General features: G+C 52.4%; 1 protein-coding gene across 1 annotated transcript in view; it reads left to right on the top strand.

Annotated features, from left to right (window-relative positions):
- Positions 1-18,571, top strand: part of LOC135874645 (serine/threonine-protein kinase 10-like) — a 53,302-nt gene extending 34,731 nt beyond the window's left edge. Inside the window, exons 10-18 of the mRNA XM_065399531.1 lie at positions 3,146-3,276; positions 4,196-4,319; positions 5,867-6,046; positions 7,497-7,626; positions 14,620-14,744; positions 15,375-15,560; positions 17,249-17,374; positions 17,742-17,855; positions 18,464-18,571. Coding sequence (XP_065255603.1) covers positions 3,146-3,276; positions 4,196-4,319; positions 5,867-6,046; positions 7,497-7,626; positions 14,620-14,744; positions 15,375-15,560; positions 17,249-17,374; positions 17,742-17,855; positions 18,464-18,571 — 1,224 coding nt within the window. The remainder of the gene's footprint in view (positions 1-3,145; positions 3,277-4,195; positions 4,320-5,866; positions 6,047-7,496; positions 7,627-14,619; positions 14,745-15,374; positions 15,561-17,248; positions 17,375-17,741; positions 17,856-18,463) is intronic.
- Positions 18,572-22,948: the final 4,377 nt, after the last annotated feature.

Raw genomic sequence — 22,948 nt, 5'->3', positions numbered from 1 at the left:
AAATCTGGTAGGTGATATTGGCGATGATCTGGTGAGGAATTTGGACGAAGCTGAGCAGAAACAACTCAGATAACTGTACACCAATGCAAGGAGCCTGGGTAACAAAATGGAGGAAGTAGAGCTACTGGTGCAGGAAGATTAAACCAGACGTGAGCGGGATAACAGAAACATGGTGGGATAGTAGTCATGAGTGGAGCACAGGTATTGAAGGGTACCTGCTATTCAGGAAAGACAGAAATAAAGGTAGAGGCGGTGGAGTAGCATTGTATATTAATGACAAGGTAGACTGTAAAGAAATTAGAAGTGATGAAATGGATAAAACAGAATCTGTTTAGGTATAAACACTTTGGGGAAAAGAGGTACCAGAGGCTCCACTGGGATAATGCTTGGGGTATGCTACAGACCCCCAGGATCCAATCTGGATATGGATAGAAATCGCTTTTATTTTTAATGAAATACATACTACTGGGAATTGTGTGATTATGGGAGACTTTAACTTCCCAGATATAGATTGGAGGAGAAGTGCTGCTAATAATAGTAGGGCCTAGGTTTTCCTGGATGTGACAGCTGACAGATTCTTCACCCAATAATCACCGAACCTACAAGAGGTGATGCCATTTTAAATTTGATATTGGTGAGTAGTGAGGACCTCACTGAAGAGTTGGTTGTAGGGGACAACCTTGGTTAGAGTGATCATGAGCAAATTCAGTTTAAACTAAATGGAAGGATAAACACAAATCGATCTGCAACTAGGGGCCTTGATTTCCAAAGGGCAAATTTGAAAACATGAAGGGAATTAGTTAGAGAAGCGGGCTGGACTGAAGAACTCAAGGATCTGAATGTGGAGGAGGCGTGGAATTACTTTAAGTCCAAGTTGCAGAAGCTATCTGAAGCCTGCATCCCAAGCAAGGGGAAACAATTCGCAGCGAAGGGTTACAGACCAAGCTGGCTGAACAAGCATCTCAAACAGGCGATTGAGAGAAAGCAGAGAGCCTACAAGGAATGGAAGAAAGGATGGATCAGCAAGGAAAGCTACTGCTCAGAGGTCAGAAACTGTAGGGGTAAAGTGAGAACTGCCAAGAGCCAAGCAGAGTTGGACCTAGTAAAGGGAATTAAAACCAACAGTGAAAGGTTCTATAGCCATATAAATAAAAAGAAAACAAGGAAAGAAGTGGGACCGCTAAGCACTGAGGATGGGGTGGAGATTAAAGATAATCTAGGCCAGGACACAAGACCTACACAAATACTTTGCCTCAGTTTTTAATAAGGATAATGAGGATCTTAGGGGTAGTGGCAGGGTAGCTAATGGAAATGAGGATATGGAAGTAGAAATTACCACATGCAAGGTAGAAGTTAAACTCAAACAGCTTAACAGGATCAAATTGGGGGTCCCGGATAATCTCCATCCAAGAATATTAAAGGAACCAGCACATGAAATTGCAAGCCCAATAGCAAGGATTTTGAATGAACCTGTAGACTCGGGAGGTCATACTCTATGACTGGAGAATGGCTAATATAGTGCCTATTTTTAAGAAAGGGGGGGAAAGTATTCCAGAAAACTATAAACCTGTTAGTTTGACCTCAGTTGCCTGCAAGGTCTTAGAACAAATTTTGAAAGAGAAAGAAAGTAGTTAAGGACACAAGGGTAAATGGTAATTGGGATAAAATACAACATGGTTTTACAAAAGGTAGAGAGTTCCAGACCAACCTGATCTCCTTTTTTGAGATGGTAACTGATTTTTTAGCCAAAGGAAATGCAGTAGATCTAATCTGTCTGGATTTCAGTAAGGCATGTGATACAGTTCCACATGGGAAATTATTAGTTAAATTGGAGAAGATGGGGATTAATGCAAGAGCTGAAAGGTGGGTAAGGAACTGTTTAAAGGGGAGACTACAGTGGGTGATGCTGAAAGGTGAACTGTCAGGCTTGAGGGAGGTTCCTCAGGGATTGGTCTTGAGGCCAATCTTATTTAACATTTTCATTCATGAATTTAGCACAAAAAGTGGGAGTGTGCTAATAAAATTTGTGGATGACACAAAGTTGGGAGGTATTGCCAATCCAGAAGAGGACCGGAATATCATACAAGAAGATCTGGATGGCCAAGAAAACTGACGTAATAGAAATGGATGAAATTTAATAGTGCACAGTGAAAGGGCCATGCACTTAGGGACTAACAACAAGAATTTTTGCTATAAACGGGACGTATCAGTTGGAAGTGACAGAGGAGAAAGACCTGGGTCTATTGGTCGATCACAGGATGACTATGAGTCGCCAATGTGATGTGGTTATGAGAAAGACTAATTCAATCCTAGGTTGCATCAGGTGAGGTATTTCCTGTAGAGACAGGGAAGTGTTAGTACTGTTATATAAGGCACTGGTGAGACCTCATCTGGAATATCGTGTGCAATTCTGGTCTCCCATGTTTAAGAAAGATGAATTCAAACTGGAACAGGTACAGAGAAGGGCTACTAGGATGATCTGAGGAACGAAAAACCTATCTTATGAGAGGGGACTCAAAGAGCTTGGTTTGTTCAGCCTAACCAAATGTAGGCTGAGGGGAGATATGATTGCTCTCCATAAATACATCCGAGGGATAAATACCAGTGCGGGAGAGGTGTTATTTAAGTTAAGGGCCAATGTTGGCACAAGAACAAATGGCTATAAACTGGCCATCAACAAGTTTAGGCTTGAAATTAGATGAAGGTTTCTAACCATCAGAGGAGTGAAGTTCTGGAACAGCAGTTCTGGGGAGCAGTGCGGGGCAAGCCTGTAAAGTGTGATTTGAGGACGTCAGTAACTCAGCCAGAGGTGAGGGGTCTATTACAGGGGTGGGCGGGCGAGGTTCTGTGGCCTGTGACGTGCAGGAGGTCAGACTAGACTAGATGATCACGATGGCCCCTTCTGGCCTTAAAGTCTATGAATCTGAGTTTTTACTCAGTCCTTGCTCAGGCTGTGATTTGGCTTCGCTGGGAGTTCCCCTGAGTAAGAACAGAGCATCTCCCTGGTCTGAGTGATACATAAGCAAGTGGAATTATGTGGTGGAGGTTCAAGCTGCCTCCACATCAGCTGTTTTGTTGGGTTTGTCTCTTTGAATGAGTGGATTCTAGGCTTGTTGTGAACATAACCCCCTGTTTCTGGTCTCAGGAGGCTGTCTCCCTAAGAAGAACAGTGAAGAAAACCAGGAAGTTTGTTGTGGATGGGAAGGAGGTCAGCGTGACAACCTCAAAGACCATCAGCGAGGTGGATACAAAGGGCGAGAAGATGCGCTCGGCTCGGTAAGGGGCACTTGGCCGACTGGGAGGGGATATAGCCGAATGATGACAGCAGGGGCTCTCAGGGTGAGGGCTGAGAGCATCCTGCCCTTCCCATATTGTTAAATAGGAGATGGGAAGGGCAAGTCAAGATGCAGAAAAGGGAACATCACCTGGCAAGGTGAGAAGCACGGGGGTTAGAGCATGAGAGGGGAGGGTTAGATTCTGCTCACAGCTCTGCCACTGACTGGCTGAGCAAGTCACCTCCTGTTTTAGAGCGCCCCCATCTGGCAACAGTGTGTGCTGGTGTGTGGTCTCAGAGGGACGTCTGCAGACAGTGTGTGCTGGCATGTGGGAGGCTGCCTGCAGACAGCGCGCGTTGGGTCTGGGAGGGACGTCTCTGTACAAATGTTGGACATTGTTGTTGTGGGCAGTAGCTCATCATAAGTAAAGGAGAGTGTGTGCAGGAATGTTTCTAATCCCCATGCATGTTCGCAGTTATTGCATCCCAGTTACTGAGGACGCTGGTGTTACTCCAGGAATGAATTTGGCCTAAAGGTTTCAAACCTTTTTCTATAGCCACATTTACACTCAGGGTGGCAGCTGCCCTGCCAATCTGCGGCTCCAGTGGGAAGAGGCAGGAAACCGTCCAAACACAGGGGATTTCTATATCTGCACAGGGCTAGATTCTCTAGTGGCGCCACTCCATTGAAGTCAGTGGAGTTTGCAAACTTGTGGTAAAACTCAAGAGCAGGCTTCCCTGTGAAATTGTCAGTGTGGCTAGAGCCAGAGCTGGGCCAGTCTCACCTCAGGAGACAAATAAAAAACCGTTTGGGGTCGAGTTTGGTTCTGAAAATGCCTGAAGTTTCAGGAGGTTGCTTATTGCTTGCCAATGCATCTCCCCACCATTGCCCTGTCTGTGGGTCTGTCTCCCGGTCGCCAGGCGCCAGGAGCTGCATGAACTCCGCCTTCTCCAGAAGGAAGAGCAGCGAGCCCAGAGCCAGCTGGAGCAGAAGCTCCATCAGCAGCGGGAGCAGATGTTCCGCCACATTGAGCAGGAAATGACGGTAACCACCTTAGCAGCTGTCAGCCGGGCCCTGCGAGCGGCACTGCCAGACTGGACAGGCCCACGGCCCCTGGGGCAGGGTGCGACTGCTCTCATCTCCATGGCATAGTCGTATGCCGTTCAGAGCTTGAGGAGCTTGGGGAACTTGAGGGAGGGATAGCTCAGTGGTTTGAGCATTGGCCTGCTAAACCCAGGGTTGTGAGTTCAATTCTTGAGGGGGCCATTTAGGGATCTGGGGCAAAAATCTGTCTGGGGATTGGTCCTGCTTTGAGCAGGGGGTGGGACTAGATGACCTCCTGAGGTCCCTTCCAACCCTGATAGTCTACAATTCTATGAACTGAAAATCATCACAGGTCTCAATCCCTCCAGCTCCCAATCCAGCACTGCTCCAGATGGGATATGCTTAGGGTGACCATATTTCCCAAAGGGAAAACAGGACAGTGCATGGGGCTAGCCCAAGGTCCCCTCCCCCTGGTGCAGGGCTAGCCTGAGCTGCTCACCCAAGCCTCCCTCCCCATGCGGGCCTGGTGTCGCTGCTCACCTGAGTCCCTGGCCCGAGCCCTGCCCCCCTTCCCTGCACTGCTCACTCGAGCCCTGCTTGTCCCCCACCCGAGCTCTGCCTTCCCCCTGTGCGGGGCTGGCATCACCCTTCCTCCGCACCCCACTTTTTTGATGAAGGTGGGTATTTGTCCTGTTTGCTCTTGTTTGATCCAGTTGGCAAGATCAAACGCGACAAATGCCCCCTTTTGCCACAAACGTCGGGCTGGCCAGCACAGGGCTTAAAAAAGGGACTGTCCTGGCCAAAACGGGACGTATGATCACCCTAGACATGCTTCGTGACAGCTGCCTGAGGCCTAGGCCCCAGCTTTCAAAGCCGTCCGGGGTTGGAGGGGCCTTCATTTCTCGGTGTCTGGCTTGAGATGCCCTGAATCTGATTTCCAGAAGGGCTGAGGGTCACTGAAGTCCTTTGGCGCTGCAGGCACTCAGCCCACCTGCAAATCAGGATCCCAGCAGTGTCCCAAGCTGGGCACACAAATCAGTGGCCACGTCTGAGAATGTGAGCCGTGGCTGGTGCTATCTGTTGTTTGTTCACATGCTGTCACTGATCGGGGGCTTGTTTCCACCTCTCCAGACACTTCCTAGGTCACGTCCCGTGTTCTGTGGCTGTAAGCAGCCAGGACTGGGGCTCCTAGGCACTATGGTGAGACAAATAAACCATCATTTTCAGTGGGCTCTGCCCACATCTGCCCTTCCCGAGCTCCCGGCGCAGGGGCCTGTGCTCTGCACAGAGCTCAGCATCCCGCTGGAGACGTGCACCGGCTCGTGTCCTCCGCGTTGGGTGGTTGCACTTCCCAGCGCCTCGAGGGACACCCAGTGCGGCAGGAGCCCAGAGGTGTGGAGCCAGGCGCTTGCCTAGGAACTGCAATCCCTGCAGTTCAGAGAGGCCGACGCTGTCTGGGGCTCGGCCCCTCTTGTGTCCCCCGATATTATTTGATTCAGTGAGTGGGAGGAACACGCATGTAAGCTCCCTGCTCTGCACACGCACAGAGTAAGAAGCAGTATTATGACCATGAGGTGGAGAGCCTGGAGCGGCACCATCGGCAGGCCCGGGAGCGCCAGGAGCACGAGTTCACCGCCAGGCTACGCGATGAGGCCAAGCGGCTGAAAGCCCTGCAGGAGAAGGACTATGGCAAGAAGCTGTCGGCCTTCAGGGGCAACAGGCGAGAGGTACCCCACGCGCGGAGACCCAGACCACAGAACCTACTGCCCCTGTGCCAGTGGGACCTTGATCTCCCCCCCACCCCTCGCCAACGGGAACTAGGGATCCTCCCCTCCCCTCCCCCGAGCCAATGGGAACTAGGGATCCTCCCCTCCCCTCCCTCCCCCGAGCCAATGGGAACTAGGGATCCTCCCCTCCCCCGAGCCAATGGGAACTAGGGATCCTCCCCTCCCCCGAGCCAATGGGAACTAGGGATCCTCCCCTCCTCCAAGCCAATGGGAACTAGCGATCTTCCCCCTCCCCTAAGCCAATGGGAACTAAGGATCCTCCCCCTCCTCCAAGCCAATGGGACCTCAGGATCCTTGTCCCCTGAGCCAAGGGGATCTAGGGGTAAGCGACAGACCCCCCCCAGAATCTGATTTGGAGACAGATAGAGACCTCTTTAATATTTTTAATTAAATAAATACTAACGAGCCAATGGGACCTAGAGATCTTTCTCTCCTCCCCTTCCCCTTCCCCCCCCCCCCTGAGCCAATGGGAACTACGGGTCTTTTTTCTGAAGCGATGACATTCAAGAATCCTGCTGCTTGTATTCTAAGCATCCTTCTTACTTAGCCAATCACATCTATGCATCCCCTTCCATGTAGCTGGATCTAAGGATCCCTCACTTAGCCAATAGGATCCAAGGATCCCTTTCCCAGACTATAAGAATCCTGGTCACTGAGCCTATGACATCTCAGCTCAGGCGGCAAGTTTTCCCTCTGCCTACCGCTGGGGTTATTTTCATGCTGTGGGTACCTCTGGGTCCCATGATGGTCCTTATATTGCTGTTTCAGCACGAAGGCAGGATTTATAACGACTGGAGCCCAGAGGGCAGAGATCCCAGCCTCGGTCTGTGCTGGTCCATGCGCTGTTCTAGTTTAGCTGCAAAGCTGGGATTTTCCATAGGGCGGAAGGGGGGGGATTGCAGCTCCTTTGGGCCCATGGAAAAGCCCAAGCCTCAGGGAATGAGCTCCATTGCATAGACACTGTAACAGCAAACGTAAGCTGGCCTCCTGCCGAATGTTCTAATGTCAGTGTCCACATCCAGATGCCAGCTAGCCAGGAGCGTGTGGAACACCATCCCTTGTTGGGTTTGCTGCAGGAATTGCTGTGTGAAATTCCTTGCCCTGCTGACGCGGGCGGTCAGAGCAGATGAGCAGGAATGGCCCCACTAGCCCTATGGGTACTGACCCACAGGCACTCGAGATAAGCAGGCTGATAAACGGGGGCAGGGCAGCCTAGATGCACGGCCACTGACCATGACAGGTCTCAGCAGATGGAGCTGGCACATGGCAGCAGCTCTCCACAGCAGCTGAGCTGGGGAATCTGCACTAGCCAGCTGATGAGCTAATGGGCTGCGATAGTTTTGAGAATTTGGCTGCTCTGGGGCCAAACCCATATGTTTCCCTCTGGCAGGAGCAGAGATTTCTGCAGCAGCAGCAGGAGGAGCTCAACCTGGCCTTGCAGAAAGTCATCCAGGAGCACAAGAAGAAAGTGACCTCGATCGAGTGGGAGTGCATCAGCAAGATCCACAGCCTCAGGAGAGGTAGAGCTGAGCTCTGGGAGGGATAAGGGCTGAGATGCAGAGATAAGAGAAATGTCTGGCTGGAAGGGACCTTAGGAAGTCATCAAGTCCAGGCAGGACTTGTGTCGGGGCAGGACCAAGTAAACCTAGACCAGGGGTCGGCAACCTTCGGCACGCGGCCCATCAGGGTAATCTGCTGGCAGGCCGTGAGACATTTTGTTTACGTTGACCATCCGCGGGCACGGCCGCCCACAGCTCCCAGTGGCTGAAGTTCGCCGTTCCCGGCCAATGGGAGCTGCGGGAAGAGGCAGTCAGCACGTCCCTGCGGCCCACACCTCTTCCCACGTTATTCCTAAAGTGCAGCACCCAAAATTGTACACAGTACTCCAGCGGAGGCCTCACCAATGGCAAGTAGGGTGGGACAATTACCTCCCATGTCTTACATACGATGCTCCTGTTAATACACCCCAGAATTATAGTAGCCTTTTTCACAGCTACATCACGTTGTTGACCTATATTGGGTTTGTGATCCACGACAACCCCCCAAGATCCTTTTCAGCACTAGGATGGCCGAGCCAGTTAGTGCCCATTTTGTATTTGTGCATTTGATTTTTCCTTCCTCCATGTATTTTGCCCTTGACTGTATTGAATTTCATTTTGTTGATTTCAGACCAATTCTCCAATTTGTCAAAGGTCATTTTGAATTCTAATCCCGTCCTCCAAAATGCCAGCAACCCCTCCCAGCTTGGTGTCATCTGCAATTTTTATAAGCGTACTCTCCTCTCCATTAGCCAAGTCATTAATGAAGATATTGAATAGCGCCGGACCCAGGACTGACTCCTGCAGGACCCCACTAGATACATAAGAACATAAGAGCAGCCATACTGGGGCAGACCAAAGGTCCATCTAGCCCAGTATCCTGTCTTCCGACAGCGGCCACTGCCAGGTGCCCCAGAGGGAATGAACAGAACAGGCAATAAACAAGTTATCCATCCCCTGTCGCCCATTCCCAGCTTCTGGCAAACAGAGGCTAAGGACACCATCCCTGCCCTGCTAATAGCCATTGATTCATAGACTCTAGGACTGGAAGGGACCTCGAGAGGTCATCGAGTCCAGTCCCCTGCCTTCATGGCAGGACCAAATACTGTCTAGACCTATGGACCTATCCTCCATGAACGTATCTAGTTCTTTTTTGAACCCTGTTATAGTTTTGGCCTTCACAACATCCTCTGGCAAAGAGTTCCACAGGTTGACTGTGTGTTATGTGGAAAAATACTTCCTTTTGTTTGTTTTAAACCTGCTGCCTATTAATTTCATTTGGTGACCCATAGTTTTTGTGTTATGAGAAGGAGTAAATAACACTTCCTTATTTACTTTCTCCACATCAGTTATGATTTTATAGGCCTCAATCATATCCCACCAGTCATCTCTTTTCCAAGCTGAAAAGTCCCAGTATTATTAATCTCTCCTCATACTGAAGCCGTTCCATACCCCTAATAATTGTTGCTGCCCTTTTCTGAAACTTTTCCAATTCCAATATATCTTTTTTGAGATGGGGCAACCACATCTGCACTCAGTATTCCAGATGTGGGCATACCATGGATTTATATAGAGGCAATATAATATTTTCTGTTTTATTATCTATCCCTTTCTTAAAGATTCCCAACATTCGGTTTGCTTTTTTGACTGCCACTGTACATTGAGTGGATGTTTTCAGAGAACTATCCATGACTCCAAGATCTTTCTTGAGTTTAACAGCTAATTTAGACCCCATCATTTTATATGTATAGTTGGGTTTATGTTTTCCAATGTGCATTACTTTGCATTTATCTACATTGAATTTCATCTGCCATTTTGTTGCCCAGTCACCCAGTTTTGCGAGATCCTTTTGTAGCTCTTCGCAGTCTACCCGGGATTCAACTATCTTGAGTAATTTTGTATCATCTGCAAATTTTGCCACCTCACTGTTTCCCCCTTATTCCAGATCATTTATGAGTATGTTGAATAGGAGTGGGCCCAATTCAGACCCCTGGGGAACACCACTATTTACCTCTCTCCATTCTGAAAACTGACCATTTATTCCTACCCTTTTTTCCCTATCTTGTAACCAGTTACCAATCCATGAGAGGACCCTCTCTCTTATCCATGACTGCTTACTTTACTTAAGAGCCTTTGGTGAGGGACCTTGTCAAAGGCTTTCTGAAAATCTAAGTACACTATATCCACTGGATTCCCCCTTGTCCACATGCTTGTTGACCCCCTCAAAGAATTCTAGTAGATTGGTGAGGCATGATTTCCCTTTACTAAAATCATGTTGACTCTTTCCCAACAAATTATGTTCATCTATGTGTCTGACCATTTTGTTCTTCACTATCGTTTCAACCAGTTTGCCCAGTACTGAAGTCAGGCTTACCGGCCTGTAATTGCTGGGATCACCTCTGGAGCCCTTTTTAAAAATTGGCTTCACATTAGCTATCCTCCAGTCATTTAGTACAGAATCTGATTTAAATGATAGGTTACAGACTACAGTTATTAGTTCTGCAATATCACATTTTAGTTCCTTCAGAACTCGAGTGAATACCATTTGGTCCTGGTGACTTATTACTGTTTAGTTTATCAGTTTGTTCCAAAACCTCCTCTAATGACACCTCAGTCTGGGACAGTTCCTCAGATTTATCACCTAAAAAGAATGGCTCAGGTTTGGGAATCACTCTCACATCCTCAGCCATGAAGACCGATGCAAAGAATTCATTTAGTTTCTCTGCAACGGCCTTTTTGTCCTTGAATGATCCTTTAGCATCTCTATCATCCCGTGGCCCCACTGGTTGTTTAGCAGGCTTCCAGCTTCTGATGTACTTTTAAAATGTTTGCTATTATTTTTTGAGTCTTTGGCTAGCTGTTCTTCAAATTCTTTTTTGGTCTTCATAATTGTATTTTTACACTTCATTTGCTAGAGTTTATGTTCCTTTCTATTTTCCTCACTAGGATTTAACTTTTTCACTTTTTAAAGGATGCCTTTTTGCCTCTCACTGCTTCTTTTACTTTGTTGTTTAGCCTTTGTGGCACTTTTTTGGTTCTCTTACTATGTTTTTTAATTTGGGGTATTCATTTAAGTTGAGCCTCTATTATGGTGTCTTTAAAAAGTTTCCATGCAGCTTGCAGAGATTTCACTTTTGGTGCTGTACCTTTTAATTTCTGTTTCACTAACTTCCTCATTTTTGTGTAGTTCCCCTTTCTGAAATTAAATGCTACAGTGTGGGGCTGCTGTGGTGTTTTCCCCGCCACAGGGATGTTAAATTTAGTTATATTATGGTCACTATTACCAAGTGGTTCAGCTATATTTATCTCTTGGCCCAGATCCTGTGACCACTTAGGACTAAATCAAGAATTGCCTCTCCTCTTGTGGGTTCCAGGACTAGCCAATCCAAGAAGCAGTTATTTAGGTGTCAAGAAACTTTATCTCTGCATCCCGTCCTGAGGTGACATGTACCCAGTCAGTACGGGGATAGTTGAAATCCCCCATTATTATTGATTTTTTTATTTTTATAGCCTCTCTAATCTCCCTGAGCATTTCACAGTCACTGTCACCATCCTGGTTGGTAATATATCCCTACTGCTATATTCTGCTTATTCAAGCATGGAATTACTATCCACAGAGATTCTATGGTAAAGTTTGGTTCATTTAAGATTTTTTACTTCATTTGATTCTACACTTTCTGTCACATATAGTGCCCCTTCCCCACCAGCACGACCTGTTCTGTCCTTCCGATATATTTTGTACCCTGGTATTACTGTGTCCCATTGAGTATCCTCATTCCACCAAGTTTCTGTGATGCCTATACATCAATATCCTCATTTAATACGAGGCACTCTAGTTCACCCATCTTATTATTTAGACTTCTAGCATTGGTATATAAGTACTTCAAAAACTTGTCACTTTTTAGCTGTCTGCCCTTACATGATCTAATTGAATGGGACTTTTTTCATTTGACTGTTTCTCATCAGATCCTACCTGTATTTCATCATCTTCCATCCTCTCCTCCTTACTGGGACATAGAGAATCTCCATTAATAGATCCTCCCCTAAGTGGTGTCTTAGTCCAAACCACGTGCTCTTCTGCACCTGTCGGCTTTCCCCCAGCCCTTAGTTTAAAAACTGCTCTACGACCTTTTTAATGTTAAGTGCCAGCAATCTGGTTCCATTTTGGTTTAGGTGGAGCCCATCCTTCCTGTATAGGCTCCCCCTTTCCCAAAAGTTTCCCCAGTTCCTAATAAATCTAAACCCCTCCTCCCTACACCATCGTCTCGTCCACGCATTGAGACCCTGCAGTTCTGCCTGTCTAACTGGCCCTGCGCATGGAACAGGGAGCATCTCGGAGAATGCAGCCATGGAAGTCCTGGACGTCAATCTCTTACCTAGCAGCCTAAATTGGGCCTCCAGAACCTCTCTCCTACCTTTCCCTATATCATTGGTACCTACATGTACCACGACCACCGGCTCCTCCCCAGCTACACATACGTCTGTCTAGATGTCTCGAGAGATTCGCAACCTTTGCACCAGGCAGGCAAGTCACCATGCGATTCTCCCAGTCATCGCAAACCCAGCTCTCTATGTTTCTAATGATCGAATTGCCCATTACTAACACCTGCCTTTTCCTAAAAACTGGAGTTCCCTCCCCTGGAGAGGTATCCTCAGTGCGAGAGGATATCACGACATTATCTGGGAGGAGGGTCCCAACTATGGGGTCTTTCCCCTCTGCTCCAGTTGGATGTTCTCCTTCCCTGAGACTTTCATCCTCCTCAACAGCACAGAGGTTGTCAGACCAGGAGTGGGACCATTCTACTGTGTCCCGGAAAGTCTCATCTGTGTACCTCTCTGACTCCCTTAGCTCCTCCAGTTCAGCCACTCTGGTCTCCAAAGCCTATACATGGTCTGTGAGGGCCAGGAGCTCCTTGCACCGAATGCACACATACGCCGTCTGCCCATAGGGCAGGTAATCTTACATGCTGCATTGGGTGCAATAAACTGGGTAGCCCCCACTCTGTTGCTGGACGTCTACCTGCATTCTCTTTATACGCCTGCAGCTCGTTCCTTTGTTGATGTTTTGTTTTTATCAGGGGGTGTTTTTGCTTTTAAGTTTAAAGAATGTTAAGTGTATCTAGCCCCTCCACACAATCCCCCTCTAAAGCAAACACACCACAAACACAAACATACACACTACAGACAACAAACTTACCCCAAGGGTCACGTAATCGCTCCTCCTTCACCTGGAGAACTCGCAAAACTCCCCTGTGAGCCGCTCCTGGTCACTAGCTCCTCTGGTCACTTAGGAGCGGGTTTTTTAAAGCCCTGGTCTTCCTGAGTAGCCCCGCCCCCTGGTTAAGGGTCGATGGGTGCTAAAGGGCTTAGGGATCAAAGCCTCGTTAAGAAGCTCTCAGCCTTGCCTAGCAGACCGCTAGGCTCAGCCCACCCCAAACAAACAGACCACGTGGTATATTTCAATCAAGCAGCAAGCACACCATGCCTTCCATAGAACCCTGTTATCCTCCAGGTGCTGACAGATTATTTAATAATTTGTTCCAGTATCTGTCCAGGTTTCAAATTTAGGCTGAGTGGTCTATAATTCCTTGGGGTCTTTTTGTTCCCCTTTCCGGTGTTTGCCTCTCTCCAGTCTTCTGGGACCTCACCCCGTCCTCCATGCGTTCTTGAAGAGAGTTACTAGTGGTTCCGAGGTTGCTTCAGCTAGTTCCTTAAGAACCCCAGGATAAATTTCATCAGATCCTGTCCACTTGAGTACATCTAACTTATCAAACTATTCTTTAACCTGTTCTTTCCCTATTTTGGCTTGAATTCCTTCCCCCTGGTTGTTAGTAATTAATATTATTGAGTAGCTGGTCACCCTTCACCTTTTTACTGAAGCCTGAAACAAAACAGGCATTACACACCTCAGCTTCCTTGCTGTCCTCACCGAATAGCTCTCCTTCCCCACTAAGAGGAGGACTTGCACTTTTCTTCATCTTTCCCTTGCTCCTAGTACAGGGGTGAGCAAAGTTGATGATTTAGTTGGGGATTGGTCCTGCTTTGCGCAGGGCGTTGGACTAGATGACCTCCTGAGGTCCTTCCAACCCTGGTATTCTATGATTCTATGATCCAGCCCATCAGGGCTTTCAATCTAGCCCGCGGGATTGCCAGCCCCATGGCGCAGTGGGGCTAAGGCAGGCTTCCTGCCTGCCCTGGCCCTGTGCCGCTCCCGGAAGCGGCCGGCACCACGTCCCTGCGGCCCCTGGGGAGCAGGGGGACAGAGGGCTCCGTGTGCTGCCCTCGCCTGCAGGCACCGTGCCTCCCCTCCCCCCCCCCCCCCCCCGCAGCTACCATTGGCCAGGAACAGGGAACCGCGGCCAATGGGAGCTTCGGGAGTGGTACCCACAGGCGAGGGCAGCGCACGGTGGAGCCGCCTGCCCCACCCCACCCCCAGGAGCCACTGCCAGACACGCTGGCCACTTCCAGGAGCAGCGCAGGGCCAGGGCAGGCAGGGAGCCTGCCTTAGCCCCGCTGGCACCCTGGAGCTGCTCGAGGTAAGCAGCGCTGGGCAGAGCCTGCACCTCGAACTGCTCCTGCACACCACACCCCAACCCCCTGCCCTGAGCACCCTCCTGCACACTGCACCCCCTCCCACAGCCCGTACTCCCTCCCGTACCCAACCTCCTGCCCCAGCCCTACATTCATGGCCCTGCATACAATTTCCCCACCCAAATGTAGCGTATTTAAAGACCCTCGTCTTCACGCTGGTGTAGAGGGAGAAGGCGCATCAGGGCTGTACGGCTCTGGGGAGTCAGCTACACGTAGGAGTCGTGTGGCTATTCACTGCCCAGGGCAAAACCCACCAGACATGCCGGCCGCTGAGGGAGGGCCAGGGGACTGCTGAGGGCTCGGTAGGGGATGGGGGCTAGGTGGGACTCTGACAAAAGAAGGGATGAGACCAGGGACCTGAGGGCACTTCTCTGCCCTCCCCAGCCCGGGAGGCCGTGGTGTGGAGCGTGGAGCAAGGCCACCTGCAGGAGAAGTATCATCTCTTCAAGCAGCAGGTGAAGGAGCAGTACTCGCTCCAGCGGCAGCAGCTCAGCAAGCGGCACGAGAAGGTGAGTGCGGGGCTGGCTGCTGTGTGGTCGGTAGCACAAACGCGGCCCCCTCCACGGGAACGTGAGGCCGGGCGAGGCCTCGGGGCACCCATCAGCACTGCAGCTGAACCGTGCTGGGGCCATGGAACCAATGGAGGCTGGACCAGTGGGATTCTGGGGTGGCCGGTATCAACAAGGAAGGACTAGAGCCACCTGGGCCAGTGGGACACAGGAGCCCTGGGCAGGCAGCATGCTCAGCCCCAGAGCAGCGCTCTCCCTCCCCACACAGCCTCCTCCCTCAGCTGCCCTGCCCCTGCCCTCCCCCTCCCCCTCCTCCAGGGCTCCGGTCCTAACCCAGGCTGGGCTCCTGTCTGGGGCTCTGGGCTAGGGATGAAAGAGGGTCCTGTGGCGGGGCAGGAGGGAGCCCAGCAGCCAAGCTCTCCTCTCAGCTCAGCTCCAGCCCGTGGCTCCCCGTCCAGGCCTGGCAGAGGGGGAGCCAGCCTGGGAGGGGAGAATTCTGCTACCCCCTGCTTGGGGCCATGTGAAGGCGGCGAGCAGGAAGAAGGGGTAACGGTGGGTCACGTTCTAAGCACCCGGGCCTGTCCCATCCCGGTGGCCGGCCCCTGACGCCTGCGCACGCCTCTCCGCTAGGAAACCGAGCGGATGAGCCGCTTCCACCTCCTCCTGCTGGACGAGCTGAGGAACCAGCAGGCGCAGCAGCACGCTCAGCTGCTGAAAACCCAGCGTGGGGATGCCAAGCTCCGCCTAGCCATGTTCAAGGAGAGTCTGAAGATCCAGGAGGTGACGGGCGCTGAGCAGAAGGACAGGACCAAGCAGGTACTGACCCCCAGCAGTCCCCACGCCCGCCAAGCGCCTTCTCCAGAGGGGGCGGCAGGGCCCCAGCATGGCCAAAGGCTGCTGCCAGCGCAGAGCCCACGTCACCAGGGCACTGGGGAGATGCCTGGGAGCCAGGGAGAGGATGACGCCTTCTCAGCTGTGGGCCCAGGGACAGAGCCACTGCACAGCTCCCGGCCCAGAGCTGAGTGACCCCCGTGGCTGGAGTATGTCTCCTCTGCTAGGAGGGAAGGACAAGAGAGTCCATGGGATGGAGTCACCAGCAGCTGGCCTGCTGCTGAACCCCACAGCACATGGGGGACCGGGGCTGTGCAGGCTCCTGGAGCTCCACTTCCCTCCCGGCTCTGCGCTGAATGGCCTCGCTGAGGCTGCCAGCCGGGCCTTGGGCATCCTGTAGGGGATGCAGCATCTGGCCAGCAGCAGCCGTGTCCCAGCTGTGTGTAAGCGGGGGAATGGGCCCACTATTGGGGGGAACTTTCCTGGCTTACACATGACCCCAGTGAAGTGGGCTAGTGAAAGGATCTGAGTCCTCGCTCCCACTCCTTTTACTCAGAGCCCTGCCTGACCTCGAGGGCTCCCCTTCCATCTCCTGTGTGGCAGAGTTCTCGTAACCCCAACAAGGCTGGGCCCAGGGTTCCTGGGGGGCTCAACCCCCAACCTTGTCGTGGTCACTTAGGACAGGGGCTAGGGTGTCCCCACTCCGGGGTGCTCTCTCTGCACTGGGCACCTCCCTGACCCACTGATCATTACATACAGTTCAAAACAAATACGATTTATTTAACAGCAACCAATTAAAAAAATAAGGAAAAAATGGGAAAGGTGAAAGGAAAACCCGTCACCCCGCTCTGTGGTTCAGGGATGTCACAACCAGCGTCTCTGGGATGTCAGGGAAGTTCAGTCTGTTCCCCACACGTCCCAGGCCCCTGCCCAGGCCCTGGCTGTGCTGCAGGGATGCTGCGGGTCGGACACTTGCTCTGGTGGTGGCCACACGCTCTCAGGCGCTAGGTGGCAGGACCCTTCTTCCCAGCATTGCCACCACCCCATCGGGGTTACGATCCCCCTCCAAGTCTGGCCTGCAGGGCCTCTGGGCTGGGGGCATCTCCCTGTGCTGGGCCCACTGCCCAGGGTCCCCCTCGCTCTGCCCAGCTGCTCACCTGGCTCCGGACGGCTCCAGCCCCAGCCCCGCTGCTGCTCTGCCTCCAGCCCCCTGGGCTGCTTTTTCTGGCCCCTTTGGGTGCTGCAGCTCTGCTCCCAGCACAGGTCTGCTCTCTGGGCTGCTTCTGTGGCTCTGCTCCCAGCACTGACCTGCTTCCTGGGCTGCTTCTCTGGTTCTGTGGCTGGCACAGCTCTGCTCCCCAGCTCAGCTCGGGCCCCTGCTCTCTCCTTAGCTGGGGCCCACTCTGCCACCTCACACGTAGGACGCCCCTCCCGGCCTTCTGACTCCCTCATTAGCCTGCCCGCCCTGCCAATCAGGCTGACCTCTCCCCGTTGCTCCCGGGGACCGAGGGCTGTGCTGAGCAGGGTGAGGAGTACGGAAGCTGCCAGGAAGGGCCCCAGGACTCAGGCAGGCAGAACTCGGAGTGGTTCCCCAAGCCCTGGGGCCCTGGCCGGGACTGTGACCCCTTTGCCGCGGCTGAGTGTAACGCAGGGCGCCGACCTGCTCCCCGCAGTTCCTGCAGCAGGAGGAGGGGCGCCAGCGAGCAGAGGTGCAGCTACAGCAGCAGCAGCACAAGGAGCAGCTGCAGGACCTGCAGCAGCATCTGGCTGAGAACCTGAGTGAGCTGGAGCAGTTGCAGGTGAGTTCGAGCAGCGTCCGGGCAGCTCGCCGTCCTGCTCCCGTCCCCCTTCACCGGTCGCAGGGGGTGCATGTGTGTGTGGGGCTCTGCCCCCTTCCCCCCAGCCCAGACGGCTGGTGTGGGGCAGAGCCCTGCCATGCAGCCGCCTCTGAAGCAGGATCATCCAAATGGCCCTTGCAGGTGTTGGCATCACTTGCCTGTCAGCGTTTGCAGGCCTGGCGGCTGTGCCAAGGGCCCCGGGGCCTGGCGTGGATTTGATCTGCGTCCCGATCCCAGACCCTGGCAGGGCCATTCCTGGTCACGGCCAGTCTCCGCTCATTGCCCGAGTTGGTGGCGTGTAATTGCTCTCGCCTTGCGTGTCTCCCAGACCGAGAAGCTCCGCCTGCTGGTCGAACAGGAGAAGAAGCAGCTGAAGGGGCTGGACGACGAACACACCCTGGAGCTGAGCGAGTGGAAACAGCGGCTCGCTACCCGCAAAGAAGTGAGCCTCCCGAGCGCCTCCAGCCTGAGCCGGGGTGATCGCCTCACCGGGGGTGGCAGCAAAGGGGGATGGGTTCTGTGCCACAGACCCTGTGGGACTTCACCCAAGGTCCTTCCCCTGCTGTGCCGCAGCGTCTCCAGCTGCACTGTGGGGGGACAGACCCTGACCTGCCGGGCAGGGGCTGGTGCTTGGGAGCTGCTTCGATGCTGCAGAGACGGGGGGACCACGAAAGTACCTCAGCAGAGCTCTCGAGCCTGCTCCCTACCTTCACACACAACACGTTCCCACTAGCTTCGGCACAATCCAATCCTTGAATGAAACCTGCTTAGAGCAGTGTTCTCCTCTCCCGGCTTCAGGCACCCAGCGCTAGGCCCAGCCCGGCCTTAGCCGGTGGCTGTGGAGACTCCCTCATTTATCTGCCAACTGCTGCTTTGAACCCAGAATCTCCCTGCTGGGGCAGGGAAAGGGCCTTCGCTGTCAGACTGGCCCAACAGGCTTCACTGCTCAGCAGCCGCAGGGGTCCCAGTGGTGCAGCTCCCCGGCCTGCCCAGGGGCTCCAAACTGCGCGGCCTGTAACCCGAAACGCTTTGTTCCCGTGTCTGCTCTAGATGCTTGAGGAGGAGCTGGCTCACTTGAACCCGCTGCAGCAGAAGGAGCTACGCCGTGGCAGCGAACCAGGCAGCAGGATATCCCGGTTCTTCCACTTCCCTTCCTGACAGCCCGCGTGGGATCCCAGTGGGGACGGCCAGCACGGGTCCTAAGCTCCTTCTCCCCATGACCTGCAGAACAGCTCGGCCTGAGAGCCGGAGCAGAGACGGTGCCTGCGAGCAGCCAGGAGAAAATCCCTCCTGTACCTGTATTCAGGGGGTTTGATCAAGGTGCCATTCAACCAGAAAGACCACACGTGACAGCACCAAGGAGCCCTGCAGCAGAAGCAGTTCTGGATGGGCTGCTCTCTGCGGTCAGACACTGCCAGGGCGATCCACAGGCCTAGAGCTCTGCAGTCAGTAGGTCAAGACAAGCAGAGACACATGTAGTGGTGGGCAGAGGAGAAGACGAGTGCATCTCAGACAGTTGGACACGGAGCATATAGGGATCTGGGACAACCCGTTAATACGATCTGCTGGAGGGGAAGATTTAGCACTAGCCTAAACCCTCACCCAGCTGAGTACATTCCGCTCCCGAAGCTGCGAGACTGAACTCCTCACGCCCTCCGTGCTGGGGGTGGGGCTGTTGTAGCTTACGGCAGGGGCAGGCCATTATTTGTTCTCAACGTCCAAATGTCTTGGTCAAGAATTAGTCAAGGTCCAGATTGCAGAAAAAATAATTTAAAAAGCCCAACGATAATAAGAAGTAAATAAGATTTCAGGGTCTGTTCCAAAGCGTCTGGCGGTCCGGATTTGGCCCACGGTCCGCCTGTTGACTACCCCTGCCTTACTGAAACCCATGATGACAAAGCCAGGCCTTGGAGCAGCCCAGCAAGAGGAGCACTACACCCGCCATTTTTAATTCAAGGTGCTGAGTGTCTGTGCAGTCCATTGACCACAAGTGGGTTTATTAGTGCGCTGAAATCTGGCCAGTGGCACTTAGGCACATGAGTGTACAGGCAGAATTGTACGGACCACCCCTGAGGAGCTAACTTAATGAGCTAGTGTGCTGAACCAAACCACCATCAACACTGAGCTGAACCAAAACACCATCAACACTTTTTTTATTGGGAATAAAACCAAACCCCCAACTCCAAACCTTGCCTGTCCCTAATTTAAGGAGAAACCTGTGTTTGCACCGGTCTGAGGGGAGAGATTGTGGGCCTTGGCAAAGCAGCTGTAATGACACTGGTTCTCCAAGGCGGGGCTGGTGTGTTTCCCCCAGCTCGTGAGGAAGGTGTAGTAAGATGAGGTCTTGAAACACAAGTCCTTGTATCAAAGGCCCGGTATGAGGCCTAAGGCCTGAGCTAAAGTAATGGTCAAGACTTTGCTGATATAAAACAAAAAGCTGTGAGCCAGAGGCAGGCCCTGCTCACAGAATCTGACGAGAAGACGGCTGATGCCGCAAAAACACACATACCTAAAAGGTACTGGGCACAAGTGATGGAAACACGTGCCAGGATGGTACCAGAACACTCCAGCACAAGCACATTCCACATAGATAACGAGGAACAGGCGGACCCACCCTAAAGAGAGGGTCAAAAGGGTAATATGGTGGATAGAGTTGTTTTGCTTGAACCAACATGTGCAAGGTGAGAGGCGGCACCTTGCTACGTAGAGGGGTTGTACCTCAATACGTCAGGAGTGAGGAGTAACTTGTTTGTACCTGTGTATAAAAATGGACCCCTGAGGGGTTGTCTTTATCTGGCCTAGGGGGCAGTGGTAAATCCCACCACTGACTGAGCCGGTCTATTGTCAGGGAGCACATATGTACTAGCAGAACGGTAGACATCTGATCCGGGCAGCTAGAGACTGTGTTTCGTGTGGCAATAAACCTGGCCGGGTGCCTTCGTACCTTATCGGAGTCTGTGGTCATTGGGGGTTCTCTCGGGGTCTGCTGAGCCAGCGATCTGCAGAGCCAGGGCAGCGCACAGAGGGAACACACACGCAGCCAACGGTTATCAACATTGGACAGAGCAGAGCATCACACCAGTGACGTCTGACGACAGAAGGTACACGGGTTACTCAGGCAAACTTTACTCCCAACATGTGCCAAAGAAAAGTGTGACATTAAAGCAGCTGAGACGTACATGTGTGGGGAGAGTAAGAATTTTCCTTCTTTCGTGCCTTGGCCCGTAAGTTTTCCTAATGACCTCGCCAGGCTGCCTTCGAAAGATCAACGACTAGGGGTAACGTTTCCAAAAGTACACAAGCAAGTAAAGAGTTTAAGGCCCAATGAACAAGCCCCAGCTCCTCCCACAATCTGCAGTAGTCCTGTTACAATCCATGCAGCACCTGACGTTCTGCATCAGCTGGAGCTGGCGTGGGGGGTCCTCATGCTGAATTCCACTTGCTTAAAGGCTAGTGACTGTTGCCACTCATAGCCGCAGCTACTGCAACGTTGGGGAAGAGAATTGAAGCGGATTGTAGGGTTGCCAGGTGTCAGTTTTCGATCAAAAAGGGACCCTGGCAGCTCCGGTCAGCATCACCGACTGGGCCGTTAAAAGTCCGGTCAGCGGGGCTAGGGCAGGCTAGTCCCTACCTGTCCTGGCACCACGCTGCACCCCAGAAGTGGCCAGCAGGTCCGGCTCCTAGGCGTGGGGGCCACAGGGCTCCGTGAGCTGCCCCCGCTCGAAGCACCAGTTCCACACTCCCATCGGCCAGGAACTGCAGCCAATGGGAGCTGGGAGGGCGGTGCCTACCGGTGAGACCAGCACACCCCCCGCCTAGGAGCTGGACCTGCTGGACGCTTCCAGGGTGCAGCACAGAGCCAGGACAGGCAGGGAGCCTGCCTTAGCCCCGCTGCACCGCTGACTGGGAGCCGCCCAAGGTAAGTCTGCACCCCAATCCCCTGCCCCAGCGCCTCCCCACACCCCTCATCCCCAGCTGCACCCAAGCCCACACTCCCAATCCATACCCCCTCCCACACCGCAACTCCCTGCCTCAACCCACAGCCCCCTCCTGCACTGCAAACCCCTCATCCCCTGCCCCACCCGAGCCTGCACCCCCAGCCAGAGTCCTCACCCCCTCCTGCACCCCAACTCCCTTCCCCAGCCCAGAGCCCCCTCCCACACCCTGAATCCCTCATTTCTGGCCCCACCCTGGCCCAAAACTGGACACTACTCCAGATGTGGCCTCACCAGTGAATGATCACGTCCCTCGATCTGCTGGCAATGCTCCTACTAATGCAGCCCCATATGCCATTGGCCTTCTTGGCAACAAAGGTACACTGATCTCCTAGCAGTGCCCCATTCCTCTGTCTGCACTGAGTTCAACTAGTGATGGACAAGGCCCTGCTTACTGCCAGACACCGCTCCTCTAGGAGTCTAAAAGCCCTGGGCACTGCTAGCTCCACTGAGAATAGCGCCCCCTGGTGAGGGCCAGGGTTGCTCAGACTTCTCTGCCTGATTTAATTCAATAGAAGTGAAGGTGTTTGTCATGTTCCTACATTGCACAACCAGCAGCGTGAACAGATGCATGCTCTCCTGGGATCGCATGTGGTGCTCAGCCCAGCAGCCTTGAATTCTGCTGCTCAGAGGAGCTGGTCTTGTGTATGCAGATGTGACTGGATATGCACAGCCCGGGAGTACATTGGACTGGGTCTACATACACCTCGCAACTACATTTCCTGATGGGGACAGCCAAAGCCTTAGTTCAGTGGAGCACTAGCAAGGTCATAGCTCAGGTCATGGCTATACATATGCTAGGACTATGCGCCCCAGAACTCTGCAGCACACCTGTATGGTGGCATCACTTGTTGTTTACTCCAGTTAGGAGAATGGACAGAGGCAGCTGATGCTAAGTCTGCCAATGCAACCTCTTCAGGCACCCAGATGTCTGTTTCCAGAGGTTCAGGAGGGAATTCAGTCCGATGCTGCACCTTTCGCATTGTTTTACTCTCCTCTGCTTCACTGCCTCCCAGCACCGTGAATTCTGAAACTATGAGGGAGATGCAGTGGGGTTTGTTCTACCCCTGGGAAACCCACTCTCCCCCCAACAAAGCAGAGCCCCCAAAATCTGAACCAATATTGCAGTTTATTATTTTTTTTTAAAAAAAGCTCTGTACAAAATAGGTAAAATCATTTCAGAGAGATCCTAATAATGTGTAAAGTGATGAGACGATATAGTTAAGGGGGTAAAAACCCACTAATTACAACCAGTCCTATGTACAGAAAGTGAGAGCTGTGTTAAAACAGACAGGTGGGGATACGCTGGAGAGTTCTTTGCTCTAGCAGTGGCTATGGCAAGCAGCAGCATGCATCTGTGGGTCATTGTTACCATCTAAAAAGGCAAGGGAGACAGTTTGACGGTTCAAAGAAGGCTCCAGTTCCCATGGAAGCACAAGAGTAGCAATCCCCATCTGCCTGAGTCACCCTAAGAGCCCAGGTTTGGAGAGGCAGGTGTCCATGATTCACACACGGTGTTCTGAGAAATCCCATTGTTGTC

The sequence above is a fragment of the Emys orbicularis genome, chromosome 2 (genome assembly GCF_028017835.1).
Source record: "Emys orbicularis isolate rEmyOrb1 chromosome 2, rEmyOrb1.hap1, whole genome shotgun sequence".
Lineage (NCBI taxonomy): Eukaryota > Metazoa > Chordata > Testudines > Emydidae > Emys > Emys orbicularis.
Note: the sequence above shows the minus strand (reverse complement) of the source record. Positions and strands in the feature narration are given on the sequence as shown.